At 44.3% G+C, this 13,417-nt stretch overlaps 1 protein-coding gene across 5 annotated transcripts in view; it reads right to left on the reverse strand.

Moving 5' to 3' along the window:
- ABCA1 (ATP binding cassette subfamily A member 1) overlaps window positions 1-13,417 on the reverse strand; it is a 128,319-nt gene that overhangs the window by 71,872 nt on the left and 43,030 nt on the right. For 3 of the 5 annotated variants that reach the window (XM_038552999.1, XM_038553001.1, XM_038553003.1), the window contains exons 6-7: window positions 5,354-5,478; window positions 2,728-2,904 (exon numbers count right to left, since the gene is read on the reverse strand). In XM_038552999.1, the coding sequence (XP_038408927.1) occupies window positions 2,728-2,904; window positions 5,354-5,478 (302 nt within the window). The remainder of the gene's footprint in view (window positions 1-2,727; window positions 2,905-5,353; window positions 5,479-13,417) is intronic. The other 2 variants (XM_038553000.1, XM_038553002.1) reach the window with 1 other exon arrangement.

The following is a 13,417-nucleotide window of genomic DNA, read 5'->3' on the forward strand; positions in this document are numbered from 1 at the left end:
TTAACTTCTATTTATTGACCACCCCCTGCCATGCTCCTCATATGTATAAGCAACAGTCACAAAAGGTAAACTATATTATCTGTATGTAAAAGAAGAAGAAACCGAGGCTGACCGACACTAAACTTATCCAAGGTCACACAGCTGGTAAAACTGCTGATGAAATGTTTGAATCCAGATGCAGGTGACCCTGAGCCCATGGCCCTTCCCCTCTGCCACACTTCCCCCCCATGCTGTCAAAACACTGCTGTCCAGAGGTCATCAGAAAGAAAAGGTGGCTCAGGAGAAAGAGAATACTCTTGGCTGAAAAACAGAAAAACATCCACACTAACCAAATTAAAAAAAAAAAAAAAGGAGAGACACAGAGAAATGTTTCAAAATATGTCTCTCCTGAAAATCCACTTCTGGTACAGAAACACACACTGACACCCCAATTTATCTTCCCATGACGCTGGGCTTGGCACCTGGCTGCTGTTCCTGTTGTGTTTCTCGGTGTGATTAACCGCCCATTGCCAATGATGTCGCATGTCACATTCATCTACCATCGAAAATGTTGAAATGTCAACCAAGTGGCAGGAGTAAAGGGCTGCCTAATGTAAATCAAATATCAATCCCAGTGCTCCAATTAAGGCCCTGTTTAACTCGATAAATAAAAGTCACATTTCAAAATGTTTGGAAATTATTTCCTCCCAAAGGTATCCTTCAAAATCACCTTTACACAGAACAATTTTGACCACTCACTACATTCTAATTCAAGAGCCTCATTTTCTGGCTTTATGAAAAGAGAGCTCTCAGCAACAGCAGATAGGCAGGAGCAGAACCTGAGATGCTTTCTGTGCCCAAGAAGTGTGCAAAAAGCATTTGGTAGCCACCTTAATACCCAGTCATGAACCAAGTGATTTCCAAGGCACAACCACAACAGGATGGGCTGAGATGCAGCTGACAGTCTTACTGGTATATTTCCATGTATCCTATCATGCTAACCCTCCCAAGCACGGAGGGATTATTAGATTGAAACCTAAGCTGCTGATTGTCAGATCATGAAGGCTATATTGTCATTCTACTTGGAGTGCAATTCAGACATTACAGAGTGGAGGGATTTTCTGGGATGTGCACACAATACATGTTTATTAAACAGAAATGAAATAATGAATGGCCACCAATATAAATTACTGTGTCTTCTAAAAGCACCCATATTTCAAAAATAAAAAATAAAAAAGCACCCATATTTCTAAAATTTGCATCTATCCGGCTGAAAGGGTGAAAATTTCAGTCTTGTAGTGAAATACAGCAAAACAGCTAAAACTGTACCAGGAAATGGTCTACTATTTCTAATAACCTTTGGCCCTTTATGTCACACAACCCAAAAAGTGCCAATAGGCTGCATATGTCTACACAAATGAGCTTATGTAGCCACTTGGACCAGTTTTCTGGAACTATAAACATCATCCCCATTCAGAAACATATATCTTACTTGAACTTACACTATAGAAACATTAACCAATATAATCACAGGCCACTGAACAAAGCAATTCAGTATTTTTTTTTTAAACTGAAACAGAAGATACTACTTCTGGAATAACACAAAAATAGATCTTAAGCATTAGGCCTAGGCCCTTCACATTGACTGGTTCACCATCAACCCTGCCTTGGAAAATCCCATGAACTCACACAGTTTTCCTACTACCTTCATCTCAGGCAGAAGCTGCAACGTCATAAAGTCAAGTGAGATAAAAGAACTTCCTGATGGTCACTAGTGTGTAAACCTCAGAAGATGTTTCTAAGATCACTTTCTAGGCTGTGATCCAGGCCCAGGATCTAGAAACTAAACATTGTTAGTATCCCTGGGATAATCATAACTCTCTATAAAGAAATCAAGCTGCACCAAATCCCAGAGGATTCTGATTCCTTTTTATTATAATGAGGAACATCTCTTTCGAGGCACATCCTTCTTCCAAGGCTCTTTCCCTGGTTTTAAGAGAATCTACTGACAAATCAGAGTGCTATCTGCTAAGTGGGAAACCAGAACATCAGATGCTAAGTGATGTTGTTGGAGAGGCAGGTCACCAGAGCTCTCAGAAAATCCAAAGAAATACACCTATTTGGAACTATACCGAACCCTCCAATGACCACATTGCTCAGGTTCATCCATATTCTTTAAGAATGAATGTGTATAACTCTGGGACCACTTCTCTAAACTCTTGATTCCTAAGCCGATCAGACTTTGTTGCAATTTTTTTTCTGTAACTGCAATTTTGTCATTGATTAATTATCATTGTGTGTTCCCATCCAATTCTGAGGTTTCCCCACTGTGACAGCTTAGAGTGTCTCCTCGCAGAAATGCTCTTAAGAACAGATATCTATCTTCCCATCAATGATGTTGAGACTTTTTTTTAGTCTGGGAAACTCCTCAAATGAACTCTAATAATCTCAAATGACAATATCTTTAAAAACATACAAAACAGGTCTTCTCGAAATAGGCACAAAGGACCCTAGGCTTAGACTCAGAGCCATGCCCAACTCATTCCCCGCCCCGCCCCCCCCCCCCCACCCCTCGGGGGGAAAAAGCTCTGAAGTTTGAAAGAACAGAATACCACGGAGCTAAATTACCTCTCAAACTCCCAGCCAGCCCTATGTTCCTACAAAAACAAAGTTATGTTGTCCAGGGAAAATGTTCGCATTCCCAAAGCATTAGTGCTTACAGCTTCTCCACATGGCAAGCCTACTCACCAGGATCGGCTTCAGGATGTCCATGCTGGAACGAAGCACTTGCTCTGCTGCATCCAGCTTCTCCTTTGGCAAGCTGCAAAGCGTGGAAACTTCTTGTTCACCAAGTTGAATCACCTCTTCTAACTTCGATCCACTGCACAGATTCGTCAAATGTAACTGGTAGCCTTGCAGAAATACCTGGAAGCATTTCATGCAGAGAGACAAAGCAAAACCAGATTACAAAGATGGGAAGCTGGGCCAATATAGCTTTGAAGAATGGACACCATCGCCAATAGTTCAATCAGATCTTTTTACTGAACTTTGGGATGCATCAAGGCACAATCTGACAGGAAACTTAAAATCTGGGGCACCTGGGTAGCTCAGTGGTTGAGCATTTGCCTTTGGCTCAGGTCTGATCTGAGGATCAAGTCCTGCATCGGGCTCCCCTCAGGGAGCTTCTCTCTCTGCTGTGTAAAATGTCTTTGTGTGTCTTTCATGAATAAATAAATAAAATCTTTTTTAAAAAATAAAAATACCTAAAGGAAACTTAAAATCTGAATGTTGTGTTTGACTCATCATCTCCCACACTCCTGTCCTTGTAAAGGGAAATCCTGAGTCCAACTCTTTTTCTCAAAAGTGGGGCACATGATTCAGGAAATAGGAATTGAAAATCTAAACGCCTGAAACCATTTTTATTATTTTATTTTATGAGGCAAAAACATTTTTATTATTTTGGAACTTACAACATCTTAAGCTGGGGTTGGGCTGAATAATTTTTTTAAAAAAGGCATTCATACTATTTATTTGTAGGTATAGGTATTTCACTGATGCACAAAATTATGTTGAAGCAATTTCAGAATTTGGAACTCTTCATTTTATTTGCCCCAGAGCAGAGTACCAGAAAGGCAGGCTTCTTAGGAAAAGTCCTCATGGAAGGCCAATTCTAAGTCATTCTTTTGCATTCATTAAAGCAGACCCCCGAGAGAGCCTTTCCCTGGCTGTATTTTGTTTACCTAATTAGCTTGGCTGGGCCTCAATAAACAGCACTTCTTCATTACATGGTCCTTACTGACCTAGACAGCAAATTCAGTAAGAGGAAGGGCTGGCTTTTCTTGCTCACTTTGTGTCCAGAATGCTGAAATACTATCGACAGTAAATATTTGTGGAATGCATGGATGATGCAGATTCTGTAACAGTCCATTACTACCTCCCCTTGGTAGTTTAAATTAGCGCAGCTTGATCTGCTTGTAGGACAACCAAGTGTGAGTGACAGCCCAAAACCCTCTCCAGGTTTTCAATATAGCTTTCTATCGCTGCAGAGCACTGGGCCTGCCACAGTTTCCGTGAAGGTTTCCCCCACCACCAGGCACGGAAGCATGCTTCCGTTTTGCTCCTAATTCTAAGTAGTCTTTGTGGTCAGCCTACCTTGGGTGTCTGTGTTTGAGAGCACTGACTACAGAGAGACCCTAATACCGTGCAAGAACGACCTCGCCCTTTATTTTAAACTGATCTGATGCGACAGATACGAAATTGGCAGGGGGGAATGGAAATTGTGCTAAATGCAACTGTTTTCATAAGCTCGCTGCCTTTGGCCCATCTCCCAACCATACAACTGGTAAACACAAGGCATATTTTCCTAGTTTCATAAGGGCAAGCAGTAAGCACATTTTTCTAATTTTAAAAATTCTACATTATGTAAAGCAAAGACCTTATTTTCGGGCATAAACATTTCCACTACTTTTGCTTATTGTAAAGATAAGCTGGTGTGTAGACAGGAGACAGAGGAAAGAAGCAGTGCCCCTTTCTGCCAAAGAATACACTTGGGAAGCTTCTCTGAAAATCGATAACCATGCAACCTGGGTCTGCTACTCACTGCACAGGGGCTGTGTGATAACTAATTATACCAAAGGAAGTTTTCTAAGAATCTAAGAATAAAATTCTATGTAAACACTAATACTACTTCCTGGTTTTACAAATTAAGGAAAAATCATTTTTCCTTATACATTTTTCTTATACATCTTTAAAGGATGTATTAAGTTTTTTAAATCTTCTATCTTAAATTTTATAGACAGCTGCTCTGATCAGTAATCCTCAACTCTGGCTACAGTCTCAGAATGGTGAGAAATTTTTAAAAAACGTTTAATTCATTTTAACTTAAATTTATTCCCCCCCTTTGGGGGAAGTTATCAACAAATGCCAGCTGACAGGCAGGAAATCAGTTTTATTTCAACCAGATGGCCCATGACACCAAGTTGCACACTCCACTCCCGGGATGGTTTGGCAATGCCAGGCTGAGCAGAGAGGTAAAAACAGTGAAGTTGAGCTTGAGCTAATAATCTCCTTCAGCACCAAATCCAAGACAGGGGTTTAGGGCAGCCCTGGTGGCTCAGTGGTTTAGCGCTGCCTGCAGCCTGGGGTGTGATCCTGGGGACCCTGGATCGAGTCCCACATCGGGCTCCCTGCATGGAACCTGCTTCTCCCTCTACCTGTTCCTCTGCCCCTCTCTCTCTCTGTGTCTCTATGAATAAATAAAATATTTAAAAAAAAAAAAAAAAGACAAGGGTTTATTCATTTCTTTCCAGGCACTCTTAAAGAATCTAACTGCCACCAGCCCCACCAAGGAAGGAACCTGAACATCGCAGCTTACCTTGTGGAGGCTGACATTAGCCTCCAGCATTTTGTCCACAGTGAGCCTTGGCAGAGAAAGGTTGTGTATCAAGAATCCAGAGAAGGTTTCATTGTCCACTAGGAAATCCTGAAGTTTCAAGCCTGCTGAGAAATAGTATTTCACTTTCATTTAATATGTTAAAAAAAAAAAAAAACATGATGGGGCAGGTGGAGAAAAACATCTTAATATTGATGACTTCATTCTAAACCAATTGATAACCACAGGTCTCTGGCTTCAGCATACAGAGAAATGACATTCAGGGAGCTTTGCCTTACAGGAGAGATGAAAAGAATACTTTCTGAAAACACGTAGAGCTAAACTACGAGTGTGCTCCTGGATTCAAACAGTGTGACAGCACCCTACATGCTCACACAGCCTTTTCTCGTTTTCGAGGAAAAAGCCAAACCTTTTAAGTGATCTTGTCCAGCCCATCTGTGATTTGTGAACCTAACCCCATGCCACCTCAGCTAAAAATCAGAGATATTTAAAGCCTTCGTCCCACAAGCCCCCTAGAAGGCTGATCTCCTCTTGATGCAGAATAGCGGTTCTCAAACTTCAGTGCACAAAGGAATCATTTGACAGCTTGTCAAAAACAGATTACCAGTCTGCACCCCCAGAGTTTCTGATTCAGCCAGCCTGGGGTTAGGGCAGAGAATTCACATTTCCAATGAGCTCCCAGGTGATGCAGATGCTGGTGATCTGGGCCCCGCACTTTGAGAACCACTGGTGTAGAGCATTACACATATCAAAGCACTTTCATAGATGTGATCTCATTTTAATTCCAACTGTGGAACACCTGATACAGAACTCCAAAACCCAGGTCTGCTAGACTTAAAACACAAGCATAAAAAAAAAAAAAAAAAAAAAAAAAAAAAACACAAGCATAAACTTAAAAGTCAACCCAACTAAATGACTGGATTACTGTTGTGTTTCACGAAGAATCCCTTTAATAATAAACCCTGCAGGTACATTCCAGTGTAGTGAAGCAGAAAAAGCACTGGCCAGAAATCCAAAATTTTAGTCTTCAGAGTTGGAGACTGTGCCTGGTGGTGTCATTTGGGCATTTCATATCATCTCTCTGAACCTCAGCTTTTTTATCTCCAAAACAAGAAGTTTCTGCCCAGATGTTGGGTGGGGGGCCCCTGACTCTGAAATGTTGCTGTTTCACCTGCCCTATTTCATCTGACCACCTGCTTCTCCTTCAGCCCCACCCTCTTAATAACCCAACTTCTTTTTTTTTTAATTTATTTTTTATTGGTGTTCAATTTACTAACATACAGAATAACCCCCAGTGCCCGTCACCCATTCACTCCCACCCCCCGCCCTTCTCCCCTTCCACCACCCCTAGTTCGTTTCCCAGAGTTAGCAGTCTTTATGTTCTGTCTCCGTTTCTGATATTTCCCACACATTTCTTCTCCCTTCCCTTATATTCCCTTTCACTATTATTTATATTCCCCAAATGAATGAGAACATATAATGTTTGTCCTTCTCTGATTGACTTACTTCACTCAGCATAATACCCTCCAGTTCCATCCACGTTGAAGCAAATGGTGGGTATTTGTCATTTCTAATAGCTGAGTAATATTCCATTGTATACATAAACCACATCTTCTTTATCCATTCATCTTTCGTTGGACACCGAGGCTCCTTCCACAGTTTGGCTATCGTGGCCATTGCTGCTATAAACATCGGGGTGCAGGTGTCCCGGCGTTTCACTGCATCTGTATCTTTGGGGTAAATCCCCAACAGTGCAATTGCTGGGTCGTAGGGCAGGTCTATTTTTAACTGTTTGAGGAACCTCCACACAGTTTTCCAGAGTGGCTGCACCAGTTCACATTCCCACCAACAGTGTAAGAGAATAACCCAACTTCTTATAATAAAGAGAAAACCAGCTCATCATGACCACGTGACTGGCAATGCTCATTCCCAGCCTGCAGCCCACAGGCCCCAGCATCTTTATTTAACCCCTTATTTTTACAAAGTAAGGCAGGGGAGCCACAGCATGGATGAAATGTCCTGGCAAATAAAGATGTCTCCAAGCCTCAGGAAGTATACACACAGGGTGACCCTCCTTGACCACAAATTCCTCCCAAGTAGTGAAAAACCCGAGTAGTACGTGGACACTGCGCAAGGGACTTCATAACAGCCTCCTTGCTCCAGAGCAGGATTGCTGAAGTGTGGGAGGCTGACCCAGGCTAAACCTGCAATGGGTCTAGGTCATAAGCAACACCCTTGAGACCAGCAAGTACTCTCAGTGTGTTTATAAGGCTCTTCTGTAATGTCAATGGGCTCCGAGGATGAGAACAGCTGGACATGATCAAATTCAAACCGCCCATCAGTGAATCCCCTGGATGAGACAGAAAAACCAAGAGGCCGATTCAACAGTCAACAACCCTTGGCAGTGCACGTGCGCTGGGTGGTGAGGTCGCTGGGTGGGGAAGCAGCAGGGCGGGCCAAAGACCCTTGGCGACAAAGAACTCCCACTCTGATCACATGCATGCCACACATGAGGACTTAGATTCATACACCACCACCAACAGCCACAGCCTGTGTGCACAAAGGAAGGCAGTGTGGTGTGGTGCGGTGCCTGGTTCCCGACCTTGGCTCTGATTACGCTCAGATAGGTAATGTTACAAGAACCCCAATGCCCAGGCTACAAGCCCCAACGTCTAATCAGAGCTTTTGGAGCTGACACCCAGGTGTCAGAATTTTATACAGCTCCCCAGGCAATTGTAGCTGAGTTTGAGAAATGGTAGAGTGGCACAAAGATCAGGGATCTGGGACCAGAAAAACCTAACTTTGGTGCTGGACTCTACTGTTCACTGAGAAATGCATTTTGCCTTCCCGAGACCAATTTTTCCCACCTAAAAGGTAAAGGATAAGAGTATCAGCACCTTTGCAAGATATGAAGATTGGAGATATTCATGGGTAAAGCATGAATGGTGAATAACTGGCTCATAGTATATGCTCAATAAATGGTAATAATTTTGTGATTGCTGGAAAGGATTTTCTTTCATCTAACTTTACCAATGTACCTAAGTGAAGTGTAACGAGAAGGTAAGGACTCGGTTCTTGCCCTCAAAGAACTCTTAAGGCTGATAAGGGAGATGAAGAGACATGTCAATAAAGTAGAAGGAATGAGGAAGACAGTTCATGCAAGTGCTTAGGCGGAATGGGAAGAGTCAGGCCGACGCCTAATTCTGGAAAAAGGCAAGAGGGCCAAAAATCTCCTGAGGTTGTGGCTGGGGAGATCCCTCATCATGGCAGGGCCAGGACACTCTGTAGTCATAGTGCTGTGTACACAGTAGCTTCTATAAATGTTTTTCAGTGGAAAAAAATAAGTCAACAAGCAGATAAACATAGAGGAGATTCCTCAAAACTTAAGATTTGGGGAGTGGAATGGGAGGAGGAGAAAGGAGTGTAGCAGGAGACCAGAGTGGGGTGGCTTTGTACCTCTGGTCTCCATTTTCTCCATTATGCAGCTGGCAGGAGAATGAGTAAAGAAGCCAAGAATATGGAGAAAGCCAGATGTCTGAACAGTCCTTCTTCTCTTTGGCCTAGCTAACCTCTACTCTTTTTTTCTTGGCCCGTGAACCATCTCCTCCAGGAAGCCTGCCCTGACTTTCTCACACTCAAGCTGGGGTTAAGTGGCTGTCCTCTGTGCTCTAATAGCTTCCTGTGTTTCCTTCAAACAGCACATAGATGGAGCTCCCATTGTCTGGGCACACATCTTTCTCATCAGAAGAACAGAAATGCCTTGAGGGGGGCATGGGTGCCTCAGTCAGTTAAGAGTCTGACTCTTGGTTTTGGCTCAGGTCATGATCTCAGGGTCATGAGAAGGAGCCCCATATCACAGTCCATTCTCAGCGTGGAGTCTGCTTGAGATTCTCTTTATCCCTCTGCTCCCCCTACTCACTCTCTCTTGCTCTCTCTTTCTAAAATAAATAAATCTAAAAAAAAAAAAGTGTCTTGAGGGCCAGGACTTTGTAATTTCAAAGCACAGCAGTGCCCAGCACAGAAGAGGCACCAGAAGATCTGAATCCAAGTCCTAGCTTTGCTCTTTCCTAAGTGTGGAGCCATGAACCTCGCTTCTCCCCTTTTAATCTCTCTGGGCCTCAGTTTCCTCAGCTGCACAATGGAGCTAATAACAATCACAAGATGTCATAAAAACCAAGATCAAGAATGTAAAAGCACTCTTTCAGAGGCAAAGAGTTGATGAGCCTCAACAGGTGACGCAGGGAACTGAGAGGGGGTGCATGCTTGTCACAGAACAGTCACCACGGAGCTGGGATGCTCGCTAAATTCAACATGAGGCCCTGCTGCCCACGGAGAAGACTCAGAGTCACTACCCAGCAGAAGGCGGAGAGAGCTTTCCCGCTACAATCTCTCCAATATGGACCGAAGGGTGGCCTGTCCATTTCCCAAGAGCTTTGCTTTGGATGTACAAAGGTAGGGCAAAGGAAAGGAGAAAAAGAAAACAAAAACAAAAACCCAATTCAGGATCTTAGAGTCTGAAGAACAAAACAAGTGAAATATGTGTCTGTGGGCTGAGGAAGAACAGGGCCGATGCCTCCGTTTCTTGCCAATCCTCAGGGCCCGGCCTCACTGACCAGGCCGAGGAAACACTTCCACAGCAGACAGCGGGGAGGCCCTGCACCCGGCAACATGTTTTCATGGTCACTTAGAGCTGCTTCTGCTTCTCCCCAGCCTGGCTGAGCACAGCTGAGGACCAGGAAGGGCGGGGAGGGCCTGTGGGAAAGGGGGGGCTGGTGGGGAGGAGGGGGAGGGCTGGCGGGGAGGAGGGAGGGCGGGCAGGAAGGCGGAGGAGGGAAGCCCTCGGCACAGGCAGGGGTTACTCTCGGTCAGTACCCTCCAGTCCCCAGCTCGAGTTTCAAGATCCCTGTAGTCTCTTTTGTTCAACATGAAAAGGAACCACAGCAATCAGTGGCTTGAGAAGTGGGTGGAGGAGGAAAATGAGAAAAAGCAGAGAAAGAGATCACGTCAGCATCCAAGGGCCCAGAAACTCTTCTTAAAATGACCCCAGGAGGGTCTCCCAGCCTTTGCCCTGTCAAATGGGCAATGACCTGGAGGGGACCAGGCCAGATTCTAACTTGTCTGGCCATATACACAAAACCTTAAGACACTTCTCTGCTAGAAAGGGCTGGTAAGTTAGGGCTTTCCTTTTTTTCCTGATGTTAGGGCTCTACTTTCTTCTCCAGGGATAGCTACTGCCAGCTTCCTTGAGATGGCTGGACCCTCCTCTCTGGGAAGACCAGGGCCTCTCTGGGAATTTCGGGGCTCTGGGCAGCAGAGTGAGACAGGGAGAGTGGCTGCTCCCTGGGTGACCCCTTAGGGCTGGGTGAGAAGAGGTCAGGAGCTTGGGATGGGTACAGCTTCAGAATTTGTCCACTGTGCATCTGCGCTTGGGCTTCCCAACCCGAGAGATTTCTTCACCACAGTGAGGGCTTGCTGAGGGGATACCAAGACATAACGAAACAGTCTCAGGTTCTGGAGACTGGCTAACCTGGTTCAAACCTCAGTTCCAGAATTTTCCAGTCATTTTCCAGACCCCCTTGGAGGAGTCACTTGAGCTCTCTGAGCCTCCACTTTTCTAGAAATGGAGGTTTACCTTTACTAGGAGTGCGGGTTTGTTTAAACAAGTTCAAAACAAATGTTGATAAAGTCATAGATGATAATTACGTGAAAGGGTCCCAAGAGAAACCAGAATATTTAGGGTCACGCTCGCTGAACCCTTTGTAGCAAGTACCAAGGAAGCCAGAGTCTTCTCCTGAGACCAACAGAAGTATTCTAAAGCTTACAAAACACCTATTCCTTAAAGTATTTTACACACAGGTTAACTTGCATTAATTCAACAAGCTACAAAATGGCTACTAAACCCGAAGCACTAGTAGTGTGGTTCAAAGGAGCAATATTTCCCAGTGCTCTGTGAAGGCAGGAGCCTGTAACAAAAGAGATGCTATATGAAGACATGATCCTTGTCTTAGCCGTGAGGAGATGGAGAAAGGATCAGGTGGGCAGACCTGTGAGCCTCCAGCCCTGTCTGCTACTCCACAGTCACCATTAAAAGCAGGAGGTCGAGAAAGACATCTTCTAAGGCAGTAGCATACCCACTGTCTTACTGAGAAGTAGGCAAGGTGCTGTCAGTACCCCCCTGGAATGAGGACTGACGTCAGCTGAGAACCCTAATGGCAACCAGGTCCCCAAGGAACCAGTGGAGACTGTGGCCCCAGGGGGAAAGGGTGATGTGCCAGCATGGGCCAAGGGCACTCCTGATGCCATGAGGGTGACCGTCTGGCTGTGGAAGCCCAGCAGGAAATGAAGGTAACAGAAGATGCAAGGTACCAGATGTCATGTTGACCCACATGAACTCTGGACCTGAAGAGAAAGAGGGAGAAGCCAGTATTGGGCAAAGCAAGAGGAGAGCTGAAAGCACTGTGCATGGAGAGTGCTTAGTGAAGGCCAGGGAGGCCTTTGTAGGAAGGTGAGAGAAGATGCTCAGAAAAGGCAAAGAACAAAGAGAAGGAAAGAGGCCAAAAGCATGAAGAAGCACAGGATCCAAGAACAGGAAAGACTGAATCTAAGAGAAAGGGCAGAGGGGAAGAGATGGGAAGAAAGAAAAGAGTTTGAGGCATTCAATCCTCACTGAGAAGCTGGTCTCCACTGAAAATGAGACCAGACGCTCCTAACACCAGGCGGCGTGGGATCAGAATTAGCCCCAGGACCCCGAGATCTCAGGAACACAGGAAAGGAAAAGGAGTTTAAGATGAGGTAGGGGCTGAGATTCTTTCCAGGGCAGAACTAAGGAATAACTGTTCATATATATAATGTATAAATAACTTAGCTTTCCCCTTCAAAAGGAATAAACTGTATCAAGATAGGGACACAGCAGTGATTTGTGACCAGAGGAAGGTAATTAGCATTTACAGAGCATCAGATTCCTTATATGTATTGCTTTTCTAGAACGCCTAAAACAAGCTTATGAGAAATGTTGTAATCCCATTTTTCAAACATGGAAATAGACCCAGAGACGTTAACACCCCGCTCAAGGTCACAGAGCAAGCAAGTGACATATTTGAATTCAATCAGCTCTGGCTAAAAAGCTTTGGCTCTTTCTACCTGATGGGGAATTCAATGAATCACTATACTCTTTAAAATCGCTTCATCACATTTTTGGCATCGAAAGATGGATAATGCCACCCAAGATTCCTGGTATTGGAATAAGGCAACAGGGCAGCATGGTGTGGTGGAAAGATGCTATTAAGCCTAAGTCAAACAGACCCAGATTCAACTTACAGCTTTATTCTGTGACCTTAGGCAATAGACACATATCCCTTTTAAGCCTGTTTCCTCCTCAAAAAAATTGAGACAACACCAACCTGCTAATGGCGCTGTAAGCCTTCAATGTACCCATGTATCAAAATGTAAAACAGCATCAGTACTTGCTGCAACTTCATCTGTTGGACCGAGTGTCATTCCAAGATTGTCTTTTGTGACTCAAAGCAACAGTGATGAGAGGGCAAGAAATGGGAAGCTTTCAACTAGAAACACACTGGGCTCCCGAGTTCCTCTTTGCCACCCATGGGGTACATAAATCTTGCACTGGAAAAGCAAGACACATGAAACACTGTTCTTGACACAATCCAATGTTTTAAAGGCAGTCTGATGTTGTGGGGTACATGCTGTCCTGTAATTGAGTGCAATTGTGTTTTCTATTCTTGTCTGGGTAAAGCTGACCTTTGATTCAATTTAGTTGAAGTAATATTTCAACATAGCACTGCAGCACTGCATCCACCTGATTACAGCCTAGCTGGGGTTAGACCCTACCCTGGATGCAAACCAGCGGCCTGGGCTCTCTCGGACATAGCCCAGCCCTCACAGGTCTGGGAAAACTTTCTCATAGTAGGTTGGAAAGGTTTCAAATGTGAAACCCCAGGCCCTCGATCAGAACTTTCAACAAGTGCATGCAGAACGTGAATTGCAATCACGCAAAGATTTCAAAGAATTTCCAGTCTGATGACATAT

Source organism: Canis lupus, chromosome 11 (assembly GCF_011100685.1).
Source record: "Canis lupus familiaris isolate Mischka breed German Shepherd chromosome 11, alternate assembly UU_Cfam_GSD_1.0, whole genome shotgun sequence".
Taxonomy (NCBI): Eukaryota; Metazoa; Chordata; class Mammalia; order Carnivora; family Canidae; genus Canis; species Canis lupus.